At 48.2% G+C, this 21763-nt stretch overlaps 1 protein-coding gene across 3 annotated transcripts in view; it reads left to right on the forward strand.

Annotated features, from left to right (window-relative positions):
• GALNT2 (polypeptide N-acetylgalactosaminyltransferase 2) overlaps positions 1–21244 on the forward strand; it is a 220440-nt gene extending 199196 nt beyond the window's left edge. For 2 of the 3 annotated variants that reach the window (XM_058430440.1, XM_058430441.1), the window contains 5 exons: positions 2138–2230; positions 2487–2570; positions 4629–4755; positions 13597–13716; positions 18433–20872. In XM_058430440.1, coding sequence (XP_058286423.1) covers positions 2138–2230; positions 2487–2570; positions 4629–4755; positions 13597–13716; positions 18433–18588 — 580 coding nt within the window. In that variant the 3' untranslated portion in view covers positions 18589–20872. Of the gene's footprint in view, positions 1–2137; positions 2231–2486; positions 2571–4628; positions 4756–13596; positions 13717–18432 lie in introns of all 3 variants that reach the window. The other variant, XM_032137499.2, reaches the window with a different exon arrangement.
• Positions 21245–21763: the final 519 nt, after the last annotated feature.

Raw genomic sequence — 21763 nt, forward strand, 5'->3', positions numbered from 1 at the left:
GTTGCTTTGCATTTAGGAATTTTTAAGTGACTTAATCACTTCAGAACTTGAGTGATTTGAAAACAGTATGACTGGAGTTCATAAAACCTTTAAACCATTAAGGCTGAAAGGAACCTAGGACATTCTGGAATCAAATCCTTTCATTTCCCTGTTGGGGAAATCCAGGTGCCAGATGTTACAAGTATTTAAGTTAATAACTGGTTAAAAACTGACTAGGCATAGGTTAAGGCATAGGTCACTTAGCAAAACCCCAAAACCCCACTAACAATATTTAGTGGCTCTTCTGAGAAATGATATGTATGATCCAGCATCCTCCAGCACTTTAAGTACTCATTGTTATATCTGTATATTTTTTAATAGAAAGTAAAAATTCATCAGTCTCATCACCAAACCAGTTGTGCCATAACGCTCTCATAATTTGATGAATTCATCTGTCAGTATCTATTTCTGTCTCTCTCTCTTGTTTGCTCACTGGCTCTCCTTCTGCCTCTACACACATATCCACTATATGCAATTCTGCAAACCATTTTATTTTCCCACAAGTCCAGGACATCATTTATGTCAACATGTAAGATGCACACTCATGTTTTTAGTGGTCACAGAATATTTCATTTGATTCCTTCCTCATATTTAGTCATAAAGTTTCTCTTTTTTTTTTTTTTTTGCTATTATAAGCAAAGCAGAAGTGAGCATATTTTCACATGTATATTTCATTCCTAGTTGATTGCTGCCTTGAGATAAATTTCTAGAAGTAGAGCTGCTGGGTCAGAGAATAGGTGCATTCGTATTTTCTTATCTGTGTTGAATGGCATTATAGATAATAGTCCATATTCCACTTACTAAAATGAAAAAGTATATATATATCACCTTATATGAAAGATATAGGCCCCGTACAGAAATTATTTTAATAATGGTATCTCAGATCAGTTGAAAGTTTTGCCATTTTAAGAAATTATTTTAAAAGGCGAGCATTGCCTCCTTACTGTATTTATTTTGGAAGAACACGGTGCCTTCTCTATGGGGTTCTTAGGGAGGGCTAGCTATAGCCTGAAGTGGGAGTCCACCTTGTAGCCGAGACCAGAATATGGGAGCAAAGAGGTTTGCTGTGTGCTTGCTATTTCATGGATGCTTTAAGATAATTCTTGGCAGGATACGCTGCTGATACCTATGCAGATGATAGATTTTAATGCATGTCAGACATTCAAGAGTAGCTTGTCCCAGGGGCTTTATTTATGACAAATCATGGTTCTCTCTATGAGATTTAAGCACATGGTTTTCTTTCCTTCTAGAAAAGCCAGCTGGGCGCGGTGGCTCACGCCTGTAATCCCAGCACTTTGGGAAGCTGAGGCGGGTGGATCACGAGGTCAAGAGATCGAGACCATCCTGGCCAACATGGTGAAACCCTGTCTCTACTAAAAATACACCATTTAGCTGGATGTGGTGGCATGTGCCTGTAGTCCCAACTACTGAGGAAGCTGAGGCAGGAGAATCGCTTGAACCCAGGAGGCAGAGGTTTCAGTGAGCCGAGATCTCGCCACTGCACTCCAGCCTGGCGACAGAGCGAGACTCCATCCAAAAAAAAAAAAAAGCTAGTGCAAACTTGGCAGTCTTTCAGCTCAGCCCTGCAGAAAAGAAAGTGATTTTCCCAGGAACTCTTATCTTATGTAGTCTGAACTTCTCCGCGGAGCTGTCTGCTAGTGTCGTAGCCGTGACGGAGAAGGCCGTGGGGCCTGGAATCTCCTTGCTGTGCTCTGCAGCCCCAGCCCTCTGTGGACGGGTGATGCGAGAGTTTTTAAAGAGTAACTTTCTTTTGTCCTTTATGATACAGACCCCAGTCCCTCCTTTAAAATACCGGCTCGTGCTGTAATTTCAACTTTGCCTTTTGCCCATTGACCATCTGTATGACAAGAAAGCCATTCCGATGGTTCAGTAAGCACCCGCTGAGGCTGGCTCCCCACAGATCCAGCTCGAGGTGCTGGTAGGGACAGCCCGCCCTCTGCTGTGTGCCGTGATCCCAGCTGGAGCTGATGCACACCCAGAGGGAGCCGCCTCAGTCACACTCCAGCAGACAGGTGCAAATGGAGTGATGCAGACAGGAGGAAAGCAAATCACACCTCAAGATTTATTTTCTTTCTAGAAACACCCGCCGGGCAGCAGAGGTCTGGATGGATGAATACAAAAATTTCTATTATGCAGCAGTGCCTTCCGCTAGAAACGTTCCTTATGGAAAGTAAGTGGCAATTCTGCCTTCTCACAATTACTGGGGATTCTTGGGGTGTGGGGGTGGGAGGTAAGGGGCTGCCACCAGCGTTGAATTCAGCTACCCAGGTGCCAAGGCGGGAACGGGTTGTGGGCACAGGAGCGTGGGCAGTTCATACCACACCACCTGCCCCAACCCTGTTCTCCTCAGCAGATTTTCAAGTTTGATGTAGAAAGCCCATCTATTCTTAAAATTTATAAAGGGATCTTATTTCCCTCTTCTCCAGTATTCAGAGCAGATTGGAGCTTAGGAAGAAACTCAGCTGCAAGCCTTTCAAATGGTACCTTGAAAATGTCTATCCAGAGTTAAGGTAAGTCCCCAGGGATCTGGGGTTTCACTTTGTAAGGGCTTAGAAGCCAGTAAGGCCATAGAAGCAGCAGAGGGGAAATGGCGGTGGGGCTGCAGGCATGAGACTGGGCACCTGGGCCCCAGTGAGAGCCTGTGGTCTCACTCCATGGTGTGGACCTGAGAATCTGCTCTCCAGTTGGCCTGCTGCTCTCTCTGTCCTGCAGAGCTGCCCTCCCATGCTTCAGAGTCCCAGAGGCAGTCCCTGGGCCTCACCTTGTTTTTGGCTTGTTCTCCATTGGCAAGGTGATGGGCTGGGTGACCTGGAGGACTGGTGTCTGACAGGCTCTTCGAGTGACCGGGAGCAGTCCCCAGCCTCCGCAAGCACGCATTGTCTGTGGCCAGCCCTCGATCCCCCCTGCCAGGTGCCTTCACACGCCTCTGATCTGCTGCGCTCACCCTTGCTGCTCCTGTAGGCCAGCAGATAATGGCCCCCACGAGGCTCGGAGCACGGGGACCTGACCACGTGCCTCCCTCCTCCCAGCTGGCTTAATCACATGTGAAACGGGAGTAATAATGCTGCTGCCCCACGTCCCTCTGGAGGATTCATGGCAGAAACACCTTTCTGAGCATTATTTCCACACCCAGCCTCTTGTTTTAAGCGAATACGAGCTCCCCATCTGGAGGGACCTGCTGATAACCTCGTGAGAAGACCTATAGATCCGCTAGGGTGGAGGAGCCATCTGCACTTCATCTTCTTAAAGGGACTGTCAGGCAGGTCATGCCTTAATGCGGCACATTCCTTATTCTAAATATTCCCAGAGCATTTTAGAGAGGCTCACATATCTCCAGCACAGTGCCTGCGAACGCAAGACTTGCCACCATTATCTTTCCGCTAACGGCTCCTTCAGAGCCCTTGTCACGGAGATTTGTTGGACAGTTAGGTAATGCGGCCTCTCTCTGTTGCTCCTGTTCGCTCACTTGGCTCTTTGGAACCATTTCCTCTGCTTTTCAAGTAACATGCCAGGCGCCAGGTGGCCCATGCCCCCTAGGAGGAGAACAGGAGAGAACACAGCGTCCTTCTCCCTCAGATTCCTGCCGTGCAGGACAGCTTTTGCTGGGGATTAAGAGCAGCAATGATCATCAGTGGGAAACCACTGATCATCAGCTCTCTGTCAGCCAAAGAGGGGCTTCACTTCAGTGGATTTTAACCCAACCATGCCACTCACTTTGCTTTTTCAGTCACAGCTGACTGCCGTTTCTCACAGAGGTCACCCATGGTTTGTAGTGACACTGGGTCCTGCACCCACTGAAGACCACATCTGAGGCACTGAGCACCATCCCGGCTGGCAAATCTGCTTCCCCTGCCTGTGGGGGGGGTGAGGGAGACACCAGCCTCGTGTTTTGTGTCTGTAATATCACTGCCGTTTACTGAATGCTTCCTACGAGCCAGGCACCAGGCTGCATGCTTTACACAAAATGTTTTATGTAACACTTGGCAGCAGATCTGGGTAGCCCGTAGCCTACCAAAGGGCAAATTGAGCTTCAGAGAAAGTGAGTCTTGCCTGAAAGCCAGCACCTGGCAGAGATGGGCTGAGGTTTGGATCTGGTTCTGAAGCACGTTGTTCTTCCCCATGGCTGTGGCTTTGTTCGCATTAGGCCACCTGACAAGTCTACTCACCTTTCCCGTCTTTACTGGATAAAGGTCAGATCCTAAGTGTATTGGAAAGTTCAAGGCAACAGGATCTGACCACACTGATTTTCTAAATGACTTCTAATAAGACTAACATTGAAGAGTATCAGGAGCTTTTCCTTCCTTTCAAAAAAAAAAAAAAATGACCTGATATAGAATATAAAGAATACTTCTCCAACATACAGTCTTAAAGTGTTGGAAGTCCAGAGCCTGGGAGAAATGCCGTGTCCCTGACACACACTACCTGTGGTAGGAAGAGGCACCATGCCTAGTCACTGGGTCTTTCTCTCGTTCCTGTCACCTGTCATGAAGCTGCTGAGCAAAGGGGCTGGTGGACGGGAGCTGGTGGTCATGTGCAATTAAGCAGGTGATTCTCACGTTGTTTTTCAGGGTTCCAGACCATCAGGATATAGCTTTTGGGGCCTTGCAGCAGGGAACTAACTGCCTCGACACTTTGGGACACTTTGCTGATGGTGTGGTTGGAGTTTATGAATGTCACAATGCTGGGGGAAACCAGGTATGTGCATGGGGAAGCTAGGTCACCTGCAGGCCCAGAGAGAGCAGGAGTTGGGGGGTCCTGAGGTTAGAAGTCCCAGCTGCCACCTTTCTCCTGGGATGGGTGATGTCTGTGAGGAAGCGCCTGGCTCTTGCTGGCCACAGCCTCTTTGGCAGCCAGCCCCAGGGCCAGATAGGATGTCACACACTTTGGTGCATCAGCTCTGTCATCAGCTTCGGACCAGGCTCTGCTGCAGTGGCAAGGGTGCCCTGGTCACAGTTGCTGGTTGCAGGGCCCTGGTCTTCTTCCTGCCAGCTCTGTCCCCTCGGCCATGTGCACTCAACCCCAAAGCACCCATTCTGCCTCTGCGTCTGGCCCCAGAATATAATGTCTATACCTGCCTGGTGTCCCTATATAACAGATTCTTAACTGTGGGCACTAAGGCAGCTGCTAGTTATAGCCCCTGCCTGTTAGATAATAGCTTAAGATAGAAGATACTCAGTATTAATTCCTTCCATTACACACATACACACCTTTTCCTAGAGGCATAAAAACGTACAACCGCCAGGCGCAGTGGCTCACGCCTATAATCCCAACACTTTGGGAGGCTGCGGTGGGTGGATCACCTAAGGTCAGGAGTTCAAGACCAGCCTGGCCAACATGGTGAAACCCATCGCTACTAAAAATACAAAAAATTAGCCAAGCCTGGTGGCGGGCACCTGTAATTCCAGCTACTCGAGAGGCTGAGGCAGGAGAATTGCTTGAACCCAGGAGGCGGAGGTTGCTGTGAGCTGAGATCACACCATTGCATTCCAGCCTGGGCTACAAGAGCAAAGCTCTGTCTCAAAAAAGAAACAAAAAAACCCCACTACCTTCTCTTCTTTTCTTCTCCCGTCATCGCAAAGGAGAGACAAAATGAAGGCTTGATGGGCCCAGCTGAGACTTCAGATTCTAAAAACAGTTTTCCCGTGAGATAATAATAGGAATTGGGTGAAATGTGAGCTTCATGCACTAAAGGGTAATCCTTCCTGAAAACTTGCCTGGCACCAGGAGAGCCTGCAGTTTTAAAAAAGGCAGGTTAACTCCGTGTGTGTATCCTGAATGTACTGATTTCTTAACTTTCTTTAACTGGAAGTATTTTTGAAAGGGGGCATATGCTTTTGTGTAAAGCTGGGTGCTCCTCCCAAGTGAGTGTCCAGGCAGACTGCAATCCACAAATACCTTGGCTCCTTTCTTCACTTGGTGATGTAGTTTTAGCAGTTACTTGCAATGGCCTGGATATCCTAAATTAGAAGAGAGAGAGGAACCTGCCTGCCTGGGGCTTGACTGGGCCAGTCACCATCCAGCATGGGCATGGGGCAGGTAGCTAGGGCCTGGCCCTGGTTCCCCTAAATCCCCAGCCCTTAAATAGAAGATACTTGGCTTTGATGAGTTAGAAAATAAGAGAGAGCCTCATTTTCTTGTGTGGTTTTGGTAGAGTTGATTCCTGGATTCTCCGTATCGGCGTCAGCAGTCTTGATGGTTTGGAATAGCTAAATGTGATGCTATGTTTGGGTAAGAGCCAATGGGTCAGGTTTGCCGACAGGTATGAGTGTGCTTCCAGTGCCTGTGCATGTGTGTGACACACACACACACACACACACACAATAGCACATAGGCTCATCACGTTCTCACACAACAGCTCTCTTCTCCTGATTCCTGGGCTCAGTCCCCCTCTCTTCCTTATGCACACGCACCTAGACTCATGCTGCTGCTTTCTTCTTTTTCTCTATTACTCAGATGCAGAGCTTGTTTTGCTCTCTGTTTCATGTACATGACTTCATATCATTGATCTGTGGGTTATGAAACAGAGGAGGCACCTGCTCACCTCTGCTGTCCAGGTGGCTGCACCTCCTGTTATTCCGGCTGCCTTCACCTCCATGTTTAAGCGCTGGGCTTCCCTCTGCTGCGTGGCAGGACTGCGTGCCATTCCCAGGCTCCCAGGCCCTGGCGTCTGTGTGTATAGCCTCTGGGCTGTGAGGACACTCCCCAGGGAGCAGGCTTCAGGTGTGGGTGCACACACAAGCCAGCCTTTGGCTATAGCCTGATGGACCAGTTTTAGGTATTTCATACTGTAGCAGGTGAGCCCCCTGGGTACTCGTCACAGGCCCCACCAATGTCAGGAGTCACCTAGAGGGAGGAACCCATACAGAGGGAGGGAAGAACAAAGAGAGTGGAAGACAAAGCGGGTGAAAGGAGGATCCAGCTGGTATTGGTGGGGTGGGCAGAGGCGGAGGGGAAGGTGCCATCCCCACCGTGTCCATGCTTCTGTGTTCTTGTAGCTCCTCCGTCCAAGACCCTGCTGTTAACTGTGTTCTCAGTCACTGCTGGGAAGCAGGGGGCCCAGGGGACTCACTCAGAGGCGATGGAGGGCGCCGTGCGGTGCTGCTCTGGGTCCTGTTGTGGTCCAGGTGTGACTGGAGGAGGCATCTCGCAGGCTGTGTTCCTTCTACACTGATCATAGCATGTTTATTTCCACGGTTTGGGCTTCATTCTTGAGATCTGGAAAGCAGTGAGCTTGGGGAGAGATGTTTTATGTGTTTTCATCTAGAACCATAGTGAAAATCCACCAAAATGCCCTCAGAAAAGCGGAGCTCCGTGAGGAAGGGGGAAATGATGGGTCTCATTCTCAGCAAGCTGGGTTTCATCTAAACCGGACAGACAGTGCTGCAAGGCTTGGTCGATCACACAGCATTAATGCAGATTTCACCAAATTCAGACATGTGGATAATTCGTGTGGGGCTGGATGAAGCTTACCTCTGGTCTGTGGATGACACAACGGATGAGGTGCCCACCCAGGTTCCGTACTATCTGGGTGTTGGGCCTCTTGTGATCCCTGGCCAGCCTCACCTCCGTGTTTAATCTCTGGAGTTCCCACTGTCACTCTGCAGTGTTCTGATGATTCACGGAAGGTTGGAGAGGTCACTCCTTTCTGTGTCAGCGCCTCTGCTGGAAAGCGACACACCTTACGCTACAGCACGTTAAACAGAAGCGTGTGCCCAGGCCCCAGCCGAGAGAGTTCGTCATCAGAGTCTCTGGCCCCAGCTTCATCCCCTGTGCGTCAGGCTCTGTGACTGGCTCGCCCCCCGCCAGCATTGCACCTTAATTACCGCACAGCTAGTAACACGAGACAGAGTCCGGGCCCTGTGGAGGTGGCAGGTCTACGGGAACCAAAGACTTTGTCTGTGCAGCTGCTGCCTGTGACCCTCCTCACCTGCCCTCAGGAGGACAGCCTGTGTCCCGCCTTCAGGGCTGTGGCCCTCACCCCCCGGTCCTGCCCAGTAGAGAGTCTCTAGGATTCCTCTCTGCACAGTGCTGAGGGCAGCCACAGCACAGACCTTTGACACAGATCGCCCGTTCCTCTCCTCTGCACCAACTTCAGAGGTCAGCGAAGGGCTGTGCCAAGGAATGAACAAGATTGGATCTGCAGGGCACTTCTCCCACCCTGCTTTTGTTTTTCCTTTTTGCTGTTGTGCAGCCATTACTGTTCTCACATGCGGGCTTTCCCTTGCTTTCCAGCAGTAAGTGCCGACTCCCTGCTCACTCTCTGGCCCCCTCCAATGGCCACATCCTGGGATTGCTCAGAGAACTTTTTTTTTTTTTTGAGACGGAGTTTGGCTGTGTTGCCCAGGCTGGAGTGCAGTGGTGCAATCTTGGCTCACTGCCACCTCCGCCTCCCAGATTCAAGCCATTCTCCTCAGCCTCTCGAGTAGCAGGGATTACAGGCACGTGCCACCACACCTGCCTAATTTTTGTATGTTTAGTAGAGACGGGATTCCACTGTTGGCCAGGCTGGTCTCGAACTCCTGACCTCAAATGATCCACATGGCTCGGCCTCCCAAAGTGCTGGGGTTACAGGTGTGAGCCACCACAACCAGCCTGCCCAGAGAACTTTTACAAAATGCTGATGGCAGGTGCTATGCCCAGAGAGCCTGATCTAATTTGTCTAGGGTCAGAGGGCACCACTAGATCTTTAAGAGCTACCAAGTGATTCTAAATGAGGATTTGGCCTGGTGCAGTGGCACACACCTGTAATTTCAGCACTTTAGGAGGCCAAGGCAGGAGGTTTGCTTGAGGCCAGGAGTTCAAGACCAGGCTGGACAACATAGGGAAGCTCCGTCTTTACCAAAAAAAAAAATTAACCAGGTGTGATGGCCTGTGCCTGTAGTCCAAGCTACTCAGGAGGCTGAGACAGGAGGATTGCTAAAGCCCAAGAGGTCGAGGCTGTAGTGAGCTGTGATTGCACCACTACACTCCAGCCTGAACAACAGAGTGAGACCATGTTTCTAAAATAATATAAAATAAATTAGGGCCGGACACTGTGGCTCACACCTGTAATCCCAGCACTTTGAGAGGCTGAGGTGGGTGAATCATGAGGTCTGGAGTTCGAGACCAGCCTGGCCAACATGGTGAAACCCCGTCTCTACTAAAAATACAAAAGATTAGCTGGGCATGGTAGTGGGTACCTGTAATCCCAGCTACTCGGGGAGCTGAGGCAGAAGAATTACTTGAACCCGGGAGGTGGAGGTTGCAGTGAGCCAAGATCGCACCATTACACTCCAGCCCGGGTGACAATGTGAGATTCTGTCTCAAAAAAATAAATAAAAATTAAAAAAAAATAGGAGTTGAGGAGCAAGGGTTTTCTAGTGGAAAGATGAACACATCAGCAGATGCAATGTGATGTGAGACGGCAGGATGACATGATGCGTGTTACACCCTCGGCTTGGGAGCACCTTACTGCCTGGGCCAGTGGGCTACTATCTAATCAGTACTTTCCAATAGAACCATATGCTATGATGGGGATGCTCTAGATCTGCCATTCAGTATATCAGCCACATTGTGGCAACTGGGCACTTGAAATATGACTAGTGTGAATTACAAGTTTAATTTCATTTCATTCTGGTGAATTTAAATGTAAATGGCCCCGTGTGCCCTGTAGCTAGCACATTAGACAGTACGGCTCAGATGTTCCAGCTCACAAACGCACTGTGCGTGAGTCCTCTCTTAACCGACAGAAAGTGATGCTTTTTTGCATAGCGTGTGACACGGATGAGAAACGAGAGGGTAAGTAATATTTCCCAACTGAAAATAGGGCCTGGTGCTTTGGAAGAGTGAGGTTTGTTATCTGGTTTCCGGCTGAGCCTTGGCAGACACACAGGAAATGAGAAAATTAATAGCCATGCCTTTTAAGAGTGGCAGCTCAAAAAAGCATTTCTTAAATATTTATGAACTTTATTTTACAAATTCAGATAATTGAAATGCAACAGAAGAACAAAACGGCAACTAGCTCTGTTGTTTGCCCAGCTGAATTAGTTTTTCTGGAATCCTGTGTAAAGTCTGCTTTGCAGTAATTAAGCACAATAGCAAGGAGGTTGTAAAAACATTCAGACATGATCTTTCACTGGGTGTCGGCAGACCATCCAGCATCCGCCAACACCTACTGCCAAGGACAGCCTGGAACCCTTCTCCATACCCGCATTGTCCCCCTTACTCAGGATTCTCCTCTTCACTGTGAGTGGGCGTTTCTGTGTGCCACAGTTTCACACATCCTGGTGGTGTCCCCGGCCCCTGTGAGTGCAGGGACAGAACAATGTGCTTCTTCCTGGCCCTCTCCATCCTGAACGCCATCTGCCTATGGGAAACACACACGGCTTCCTCTCTACACTCCACACCTTCCATACTCTGTGACCCAGTGAATAGGAAAAAAACAAGCTGCTTTTCCTCCTTTATACGCTCACAAAACTTCTCACCTCTGACACCAGCCATGTGGGCTTTTTCCCCCCACACCGAGCAATTCTCCAATTCTCCAATTCTCTGCAGACACTGAGTGTCCTGCCTGTCAATTCAGTTCTGACACTGCCTACCCAGAGTTAGCACAGACCCCGTGGGTTAAGGGCTTCCTCGCACAAGATGCTCCTACTTCAGATGCCCGTCACAAGTCCAAGTTGTCACCTGCTGTCTGACTGTGTATCAGGGCTCCCGCGACCTCGCCTTGAGTTCATTCATTTGCAAGAACAGTAATAGAACTCAGGAAAATGGTTTACTTCCTGGTTTACCTGTTGATTAGGAAAGACTGAAACCCAGGAGCGGCTGGACGGGAAAGATGCATAACACGCGGTGTGGAGGTGCGGTGTCAGAGCTTCCATGCCCTCTCCAGGTGTGCCGCTCTCCCAGCGCCTCCGTGTGTCCGGCAGCCACGTCCTGGAGTGCAGGGACTTTGATGGAGGCCTCATCACATGGGCATGATCTCCAGCTCCTCTCCCCTTCCCGGAGGATGGGGTGGCAGGGCACTGACAGTTTCAAGCTTCTCGGCATAACCTGGTCTTTCTGGTGACCAGCCCCATCCAGGAGCCCATTAGAGCTGCTTCATTAGAACAAAAGACACTTCCATCACCCATGAAATTCCGAGGGATTAGGAGCTGTCTGTCGGGAACCGGGGTCAAAGACCAAACACTAAATGAAAGCTGCTCCTAAAACCCCTGTGGCTCAGGAAATGACAAGGGTTTTAGGAGCCTTGTGATTGTGCCAGAAAGCAGGGGCAGAGACCAAATAATTATTTTTGTGATGTCACACTGTCCTAGAGTATGGGTGATGTGGAGTGCCTGTGGGCACTTCGAAGAGCCGGCTGGAACTCACCCATGTTGAATGACAGCATCATAGAATGTTGGGATTCGACTCAGGGTCGGGTGGCCTTCCCCAGAGAATGTGGCCGGCAGGGGTGGGTGGGTCAGGGCTCCCTCCATGCCGTGTTTGGGATGCTACAGTGCACAGGCCAAGCAGGTGCTTCTACTCTAGGACTCTTCAGAGCCTTTAATAGACTGTGAATTTCCGAGAGATAAACGCAGCACAAAGTCTGTTTCCCAAATTCATTTGACCTAGAATCCGTTTTTCCTAGAATTCCTCGCGGAGTAGAATGTGAGGGACACTAATTAAAAGGTGAGAAAATGGAAGACCCGGGAGGTGAGCAGGCTTGCCCAAGCCCCCCTCCCTGTTAGGGGAGCAGGAAGTCCTCAGACAGGTGAAGGTCTCTTCACTGATTCCTAGATGGGCGTCTGTGCCTCTGCATCCCCTCTGCTGATGCCGAGAGCTGGAGATGGCGCATCCCGCAAGTGGTTGTGTAAGGTCTGAATGCTAGAATCTTTAGGGTTTTGTTTTGTTTTATTTTGTTTTGAGACAGGGTCTCGGTCTGTCACCCAGGCTAGAATGCAGTGGCACAATCACGGTTCACTGCAGCCTCGGCCTCCCAGGTTGAAGCGATCCTTCCACCTCAGCCTCCCAAGTAGCTGGGACCACAGGCATGCACTGCCACACCCGGTCAACTTATTTTTTATTTTTAGTACAAACAAGGTCTCGCTATGTTGCCTAGGCTGATCTCAAACTCCTGGTCTTAAGCAGTTCTCCCGCCTTGGCCCCCAAAGTGCTGGGATTATAGGCCTGAGCCACCACACCTGGCTGAATCTTCACCTTTTAATGTTTTTCTAATGACGGACTATTTGTTCCAACATGATATAGATACTAGACAGTGAGGCTTCTTTAAACACTATTTGTTCCTTTCCTTACCTCTGTTTCCAAGAACCAAGAAAAAAGAAAAACAGTGTCTTCATAGCACATAATAGTGCCTGAAGTTACAGAATACATTTTATTTGTGTGTCTTTCATGTTCCCCACTAGAAAGTGAGCCTGGCTCTGTGACAGCACCTGTGTCATGCGGGTGTGCAGCAGGTGGTCATGGGACAGACCGATGGAAAGACAGACAGACGGAGGGGAGGGCCACTGCAGCGTGCTGGGGCTTAGAGTGGAAGGGGATGGAAGTGGATAGTGAGTCCCTGTGGGGTTTTAAACTGGAAAGGGCCTTGCTGCCTCTGGATATTAAGGGGTGTTCATCCCTTTGAGTGGGACAAATGGAGAGTGATGGTCAGAAGCCTCACCTTCCAGTCCCTGCTGTGGCCCTGCCCGGAACAGGCTCCGGCCTCCTCTGCCACCTGGGACCATGTCTCATTTAGTATCCAAAATGGTTGTCCTCTCACCCTGTCACAGCCTTTAACTTGTGTGTGTTTGTACATATATGTGTGTGTTTGTTTGTTAACATCATGGGCAGGTTATTTAAACACTCTCTAGCTCAGTTTTCTCATCTATAAAATGAGAATAGTAGCCCTCATGGAGCTGTTGTATAAAGGGCTTAAAATAATGCTTGGCACATAGCACCCAATTAAATTTAGCTGTAATGTATTCAAAGAAATTCATAGATCTATTCCTCCAGTTTTCAGAGGGCTTCATGAGCATCCATAGATCAATTAGCGTACACTTAGGAGGCTATACACGATATATTTTGCTTAAATATGCAATGTGTTATTTACTACAGTTCACATTCATCAATGCTGTTTGCAGGCCATACCTGCATGAGGGCAGAGTCATTCCAAAATAGCATGGGTGGACCAGTTGCCAACTGTCTACCTGGTGTATAACCAAGCTTGTGCCACAGTTTTTACAGCTCCATTGAATTATAGAAAAATGAACAAGGCAGTCTAACTTGTATTTGGGGCTAAAATAGTTAATAGTTTTATTTTAGTTACTAAGGTCCTCAAAGCACTTCTGCACATCACTCAGCCAACTTACTGCTCAATTGTGAGGTTCTCCCACATCTCTGGTGTTATAAATTTGCCCTTAGGCAAAAAGTAATTCTTTCATTCTCAGTTGGCTCAGGGGTTCTGAATCTAAGCTCCACTCCATGACCCATTTCCTTTTGGAGCCCTCGTCGATGCCCCTTCTTTCCTTTCACAGCCCTGTGCATAGCGTGCCTCTGACTTCTGGTTTTGTTTACCAGGAATGGGCCTTGACGAAGGAGAAGTCGGTAAAGCACATGGATTTGTGCCTTACGGTGGTGGACCGGGCACCGGGCTCTCTTATAAAGCTGCAGGGCTGCCGAGAAAATGACAGCAGACAGGTATGGCTTGTAGGCACCCGTGGGTGCCCGTGATTAACCCAGACCAGGGTAGCCACGGCCTGCGCCCTCTTGCTCTGCGCTGCCTCTCAAAGCATCCATCTCTGCGTGTACTTATGTGTTCTTTTGCATCACTATGAATAATGTCTAGCTGCCCTGTTAGACTTAAGCCACAAACCTAATGTTGCTTATTTCTGATTATATTCTCATTCTCTTCCCTATGCCGCTGAAAATTTTAAAGAGAAATTATCTACTTTTGTTTATTCATCAAATACTTTTTTCTATTTAAATTTACAAAAATTCTAAATGATTAATGTTCACATGGATGGTACTCGATACATAATGCAAGTGTGTGTGTGTCTATATGTGTGTATATATGTGTGTGCATATATATACACACACATATATACACACCACATATACATATATATATGCCACCTATATACATATATACACGCCACGTATGCATGCATATATACATGCCACATATATACATATATACACACCACATATATATACATATATATACACACACATACACACCACATATATACATATATACACACCACATATATACATATATACACACCACATATATATATACACACCACATATATATGTGTATATACACCATATTTATACATATATACACACCACATATATGCATATATACACACCATATGTATGAATATATACACACCATGTATATATACATACATACATGCCACATATATACGTATATATACACGCCACATATATATACATATATACATGCCACATATATATACGTATATATACACACCACATATATATACATATATATGCACCACATACATATACCTGCCACATATATACATATATAAACACCACATATATATACATATACATGCCACATATATACATATATAAGCACCACATATATATACACATATACACACCAGATATGTATATGTATATATACATGGCACATTTATACATATATAAATGCCACATATATATACATGCCACATACATATACATATACATGCCACATATACATATATAAACACATGTATACACGCCACATATATACATATGTAAACACCACATATATACACACCACATATATATACGTGCCACATATATATACATATATACAAACACCACATATATATACATATACACACACACCACAGATATATACATATATATACATGCCACATATATACACGCCACATATACACATATATATACATGCCACACAGATATACATATATAAACGTCACGTATATATACATATATACACACCACATATATACATATATACATGCCACATTTATATAAATGCCACATATATATACGCCACATATATACATATATACAAACACCACATATATAGATGCCACGTATATACATGCCACACATATACATATGTAAATACCACATATGTATACACACCACATATATATACATGCCACATATATATACATATATACAAACACCACATATATACATATATACATACACCACAGATATATACATATATATACATGCCACATATATATACAAATATACACGCCACATAGATATACATATATAAATGCCACATATATATATATATATACACATGCCACATATATATACATATATAAACACCACATATATACATATATAGACACCACAGATATATGCATATATATACATGCCACATATATATGCATATATATACACACCACATATATATACATACACACACACACACATATACACACATACACACATACAGTTTCTTTAAACATTTCAGAATAGACTTTCTACCTGCCTTGTAAGCTGGTTTTCTCTGACATATTCCTTTGTGGCAGCTTGTGGGCACACCCTTTCTCAAGGCATGGGGTAACAATTAGTGTCAGGAATAGAAATGCAAGCACAAAAGGTCCTCCTAGCATGCCCATACTTGGAGTGCCTGCCCCTGTTCTTACAGTCGGTCCTTAGAGATAGATGGGATGTAGGGAAACTGAGGCACAGAACCTACTGGAGCCAAGAGCCTAAGCCAGCTTCTAGTCTAACCCTGATTTCACAACAGAAAAGTCTCAGAAAGTCATTGCGTCCACCCTGGAGTCATCTAGGAAGACCAAGGCCAGGACCGAGTCCCCTGTTCTGACCCCAGTTGTCAGGGAGACGCTTGCAGAGGGCGCTCTTTCACCTGTCTGTCTCCAAACCCCTGCGCCAGCTCTGGGTGCTCCTCCTTCCCTGTTCTGCAGAGTCCCAGCCTGTTCTGGGTTCTGCTCACAATCCGCATCTCTCAATGTCCATCTGTGTTGATGGCTTGATACCAAAATGCGTAAGGGAGTGCCTGTTAAACAAGAGAAGGCTAGCACCGCTTGGACCCAAACCACCTAGAAACTGCCTCACTTATTGGCCCCTCGAGAGGAAGCTCCTCGAGGGCAAGGCTGGCATCTGCTGAGCCAAGCACTGGGTGAGTCTCAAACACATTCCCCCGGGATGTAATGGAGCAGAGATGTCTTTGGATGTAATGGATTGATAAAGTGATGACTTTAGTTGACACCTTTTTTAAAAACAAATATTACTTCAATATTGCTTAATATCAAGAACTGACAGGTGTTTCTGCTTCAGTCCCAGTTTTGGGGAACCATAACTGACATGCCTTAGGACCTTCGTGAAGCATGAAAAGACCTATAAATAATAAGTTTTTCTGGATGCATGGCATGTATAAATGGGGATCTGTTAGGTTTTAAACCCCAAGACTCAGGCTATTATAGAGGATGTGGGGGCTGTTTCAGTAGAGTCTGACTGCCTTGACAATCTGCGCTGCCCACCCCCAACCACAATCCCATCAGACAGACACATCAGAGCTAACAAGGCCACCTGTGCGAGAGTTTCGTTATTGTTTTTCTAAGGTTCTTCATTTAGCTGATGCTTTGACACACGACAGGCAGTCCCTCCAGTGGCCAGAATCAGATTCCATTCATTCTGAATTCTTTGTTGAGAAGATTCCTGGCTGCTCAGAGTAACAGGGCAGCCTCAATACATACACACTTTACATGACAATGGAGAAAAACAGCATGAGGAGTGATTGACAGCAACAAGGGAGCTGGAAATGAAAGAGGCAATGATGGGCACTTAGCGAAAGCCTCCCCCTAGCTCCTCTGATTGCACTGTCTTTCCCTGTTGGCAAGAGCTCCAGGTGAGCAGGTGGACGGAAATAAGGAAGGCAGGGTCCAGGTGACAACATCCTTGTGGTTGTTTCGCACAGGTCGGATCCCCAGCACTGGGCTCCTCTGCCTGCACCATCTCCTCCCTGCCTCACTCATTGGCCCCTCGAGAGGAAGCTCCTTAGCAAATTTTATCTTGGAGCTGAACTGGTTTTGCCAGTTGGAATATTTGGTTTCCAGGCACGTCCATGTTTTCATATTATGTGCGTATTTGCAGAGTCAAAGGGGAAAGGAAGGCAGGAGTGAGAAAATTTAATTCTGCAATGTCAAAAGGATTTGCAAAAAATACTTAGGTGAAGGAGCTTTAGTGCACACAGTATAAAAAATTAATTAGAACCACAGACTTCATTATTTGAAACAAGAGCTTCGGGGAAGAAAAAAATGTGACTTTTTGTTTTTTAAGAACAAACATTAGAGATTTTTAAATGGGGATTCGTAGACCAAATCCTGTGTCAACAACCCCACCTCACCTGCTGAGTAGGACAAGGGTATGACCACCATGCCTATAATTTTTTTGTTCTTGCTGTGTTGCCCAGGCTGGTCTTGAACTCCTGGCCTCAAGCGATCTTCCTGCCTCGGCCTCCCAAAGTGCTGGGATTACTGGCGTGAGCCGCCTGCACTCAGGCTGAAAGGGGTATTTGTGTTACTTGCTAAACAGGGCTCCTCAGATTTCCTTCAGGCTGGGTTGTGGTGTGCACTTTGATTTCTGGCTTGGTTGGTGGGTAACAGGTGCGTGGGTTGAGTTTGGTTGTTCGCTTGATTTGAGTGTTAGTAAAGAGGCATCGTACCCTGTACTTTACAAGCGGCATGTTCAGAACTCAGCAGACATTGGTCCCTGCCATACAGAGCACCAGAGGGCTCAAGGGTAGCAGAGACAAGTTTCTCATATCCACTAAGGAGCTTGCACACCAGTAGAGAACAGACCACATAGAAATAGGCTTCTCAATGCTATGTTCTATTCACACAAGCATCTCTCTTCCTGACATTTGGCCTGACGCGGTTCCTCTGGCTCCCCGGAGCAGAAAGCCCTAAGTGGGAGGATGGATGTGCCCAGACCAAGGCCTCCAGGCAGGGCTGCTTTCCAACAGCCAGGGGAGGAGCTGGTTCTGCTTTGTGTGGATCCCTTCTTGGGGTGAACCATCACTGGATCAAGCTTGCTTATGAAGGCATGCAAATTCCCCTACATCAAATCCTTGTGTTAATGACGAAGGGGTGGGTGCCCAGAGCGCTGGGGCTCAGAGGAGGGGACACCCACAGAAAGGTTGGGGCAGGAGAGGTTCTGAGTTTTGATCCAAGGTGGAGAATACGTTTCCTGGGTCCCCAGCAGCACCTGTGGCTGGTTTCCTGTGGGGCTGCTGCAAGTTCCCCGGCCGTTCAGATGAGAAGCTGGGAAAAACGTGTCTATCTGTGAGTTTTTAATGCAGCCACAAGGTCCTGAATTCACACGGATCTGTTTGTACTCCTTTCCTTGTGCCCACACTCTAAGGCATTCTCCTGTGTCTTGCAGAAATGGGAACAGATCGAGGGCAACTCCAAGCTGAGGCATGTGGGCAGCAACCTGTGCCTGGACAGTCGCACTGCCAAGAGCGGGGGCCTGAGCGTGGAGGTGTGTGGCCCGGCCCTCTCGCAGCAGTGGAAGTTCTCGCTCAACCTGCAGCAGTAGGAGGGCCCAGGAGGCCCTGCCGTCCTGTCTCCTGCACCATTGGGTGGAGTCTGGTGATCACATTATTGATTATGTTTCTTAAACTTTCCGCGAAACTAATATACCTCAGTATTCCATCATGGTCTGAAAGTCGAACTTCGGCAAGGCACGGACGACTGTGCAGATACAGCAGCGGCAAGAAGCGAGAACTGCCCTCCCCCTCCTCTCGGTGCAGCGCAGCCGGGCCCCCTTCCCCAGGCTGGAGCGCCCCTCTTCCTTCCAGCTTTCACTTCTGCCGGCTCCGCAACTGAGTGACACCCAGCGACAACCGACCGGGGAGTGGTAGAAGCAACTGAATGGACGCGTGCGAGCCGAGGACAGGGCGGGAGAAGGGGGCACACATGCCCCAGGGGAGCGAGGAGAACTCTTGAAATCTCCATTTTCGATCCCATCGAAATCACGTATGGTTTCCACAAAGCCGAGTCATGTCACGTGGCAGGTTTACGTCGACAGCCCCTCTCTCTGCTCCTCCGTCCCCAGGTGTCTTCCTGGCCCAGACTCCCCTCCACCTGATGTACTTGCTATATTGAGGATGAAGTTTTCTATGGTGGGACACTAAATATAAAGCTCTATAGAGAAAGAATGTACCGTCAGTTCCCTATGGTTTCTGTAGGTCATCATCATCTTGTAAATTCCCCACAAAGCCGTTCGCAGCTTCCGGGAGAAGGGGCCAGAGCCCGGTGGGGCCAGTTTCTCACGGAGGGAGGAGGTGGCCTTTGTCCCCTGGAGCCCGATCAGCCAGTTGGTGCTACTGCTGTGGCCAGCTGGGGGGCTTCCTCCAGACCACCGGCCTCGGCCCCGGCATCCCTGTTGGGCGTCAGTCAGCCTGAGAGTCACTACTGTGCGTCAGAATCCACTTTGCGTGCTGTGCGTATCTGTGAACCTGGAGGGGTTACTTACTTTGACAGATATCACTTTGGGTCTTTTTACATTAAATTTCTTTTCTCTAAGGAATGTAAAACATACCCCATAGCTCTCAATGTGAGCCCGCGACAGGGCAGACCAATGATGCCAGGCAGCAGTCACATGCTAGCATTGGCCTCATTGTGATCTGAGCCCTGCACGCTGGGCCTTCAGAATTAATGGCCAGCAGTGTCAGGGATGAGCCTGTCAGCCTGGGCACAGGCCTGGCTCACAGTCCTGCACACCTGCTGGCCTGGGGAGCTCCAGCCAGGCAGCGAGTCCTGCCCCACCCGCAGCTCCCTCCCACATCCCACCTGGCCAAGGTGACTACTTCAGGGGGCTTTGGGGAAAGAATTAGGAAGGGTCAGAACCAAACAATGCCTGCTCATTTACACTGAGGATTCAGGGCAGGAGACAGTAGCCTTGGGGTCCTGTTAAGCCACAGACGGTTATGAACTGAAAGTCATAACGGGGAGAGGTGCCTGGCGTCTGCCTGGGTACTCAGGAACGTTCCTCGTCACCCCTGCCACTCTGTGGTCGGTGCCCTGCTTCCTCCTCCACTCCCGGCCACCTTCTCCAGCGCCGCACACACAGATGCTCAGTCTCAGAGAGGCTGGCACGGCCTGGCAGTCTGAGGAAAGCGTCAGTTAGGCACACCTGCAGGCCCCTCGGAGGGACAGCGGCGGCCTTGGAGTTAGGAGCCATCCTGGGAGGTTGTGCCGGTGCCATGCTCCTCCCTGTGTCTTGTATGAAAGGGGCCACTGTGTGTCTTCCTCCCCGGCAGGAGCCCCACGGGTGTGCACTGTAGGACAGCGGCCCCGAGGTGGAAGCCTGGCTGGAGGGCTACCCTGTAGGTCTTCTCTTCCCGCCTCCCCTGCCATGCAACCAGATGTGTTCTGAGTGGGCAGCGTGGCCCCACGCCGGAGTGACTCCGCACGCTTCTGTCTTTCACAGTGGGCACTTGGGGGGAGCCTGAGGAAAACCCCCTTAGGTACCTGTGCGAGGCTGTGGAATGCAGGCCAGAGCAGGGCGTGCTTAGCCCCCAGCACCAGGTTCTTTTGTCAGACCCTGTCACCTGCGAGCTGCTACTACTGTTAGGAGGGAAAAAAAAATTGATGAATCTGGCTCGTATTAAAATCACGTTTTTTGATGAATCCTTTGCCCCCACACCTTCACCCTGCCCGCACCCTCAGGCCCTCTCAGCCTTCGTATCATCGGATGTGTCTACCCAGGCCCTTGTGCGGCCCATGCCCTGGGGACAGCGTCCTGTCCCCGAGCTGGGTGGCGGCTTTGGATGGTCCAGGCGTCAAGAGCAGGGGTGGGCTGGGGAGGGATCCTTTGCGGTGAGCTATGTTTACATGACACAGTGTGCCAAAGTGACTTACTGTGGTTGCGTTATTTTTTAGTCATCAGGACTATCTCACCCTCCCACTCCTGTTTTTAAAACTCAGAATTCTTTCCTAAGAGCCCTTCGAGCAAAGCGTGCCGAAGTTAGTTGTCTTCTCTGTGGTGGTCCTTTCTTATGTCTTCATAAAAGCTCAGATGATGGTATCTGTGAGTATGTTTTGCAAATTCAAAATATAGTTTGGTAATTTTTTTTTCCAGTTGATTTTTAAAAAGAACTGCTGTACAGAGCTTGTACTTTGTCCATTTTATAGATGGAAACCATCCTTGAAAATTGTTTAACTTAAATAAAGAGAAGATACTTTCTAGATACTGCTCTTTGCTGGCCAGAGTCTGTCCTGGTGTGTGAGGGCTGGGTGGGGCGGGTGTGGGGACTGGGATTGAGGTCAGCCTTCTGCAGCTCCTGCTCAGTGGCCGTTTCTTATCACCCTTTGCAGATGTGCTTTTATTGCTGTGCCCTTTGGTTGGTTATTCTTATTTGTAATAATAATCATTATCATTTGTGGAGTGTTTATGATGTGCCAGGCACCCAGCCAAGCCCTTAAATATATTTGCATTTTACAGCCACAGGGGAAGCTGGTGAGGGAAGTTGCTAGCCTGCTCAAGATCACGTCCTTCCTGTGTACCTGCCTGGAGCCAGCCCTTGGCACTCGCACCCAGACCCTGTGCTCCAAACCAGGGGGGCAAATATTTTTACAGTTTTTCAAGTAGTTAAGATTTATAGACTTGTTTACCAGTTACCTGGGGTTCTCCAGTTCCATCCAAGCCTCTCTGAGGTTCTTCAGATACTATTTATTTTTTATTATTTATTTTTATTTTTATTTTGAGA

The sequence above is a fragment of the Hylobates moloch genome, unplaced genomic scaffold (genome assembly GCF_009828535.3).
Source record: "Hylobates moloch isolate HMO894 unplaced genomic scaffold, HMol_V3 SCAFFOLD_18, whole genome shotgun sequence".
Taxonomy (NCBI): domain Eukaryota; kingdom Metazoa; phylum Chordata; class Mammalia; order Primates; family Hylobatidae; genus Hylobates; species Hylobates moloch.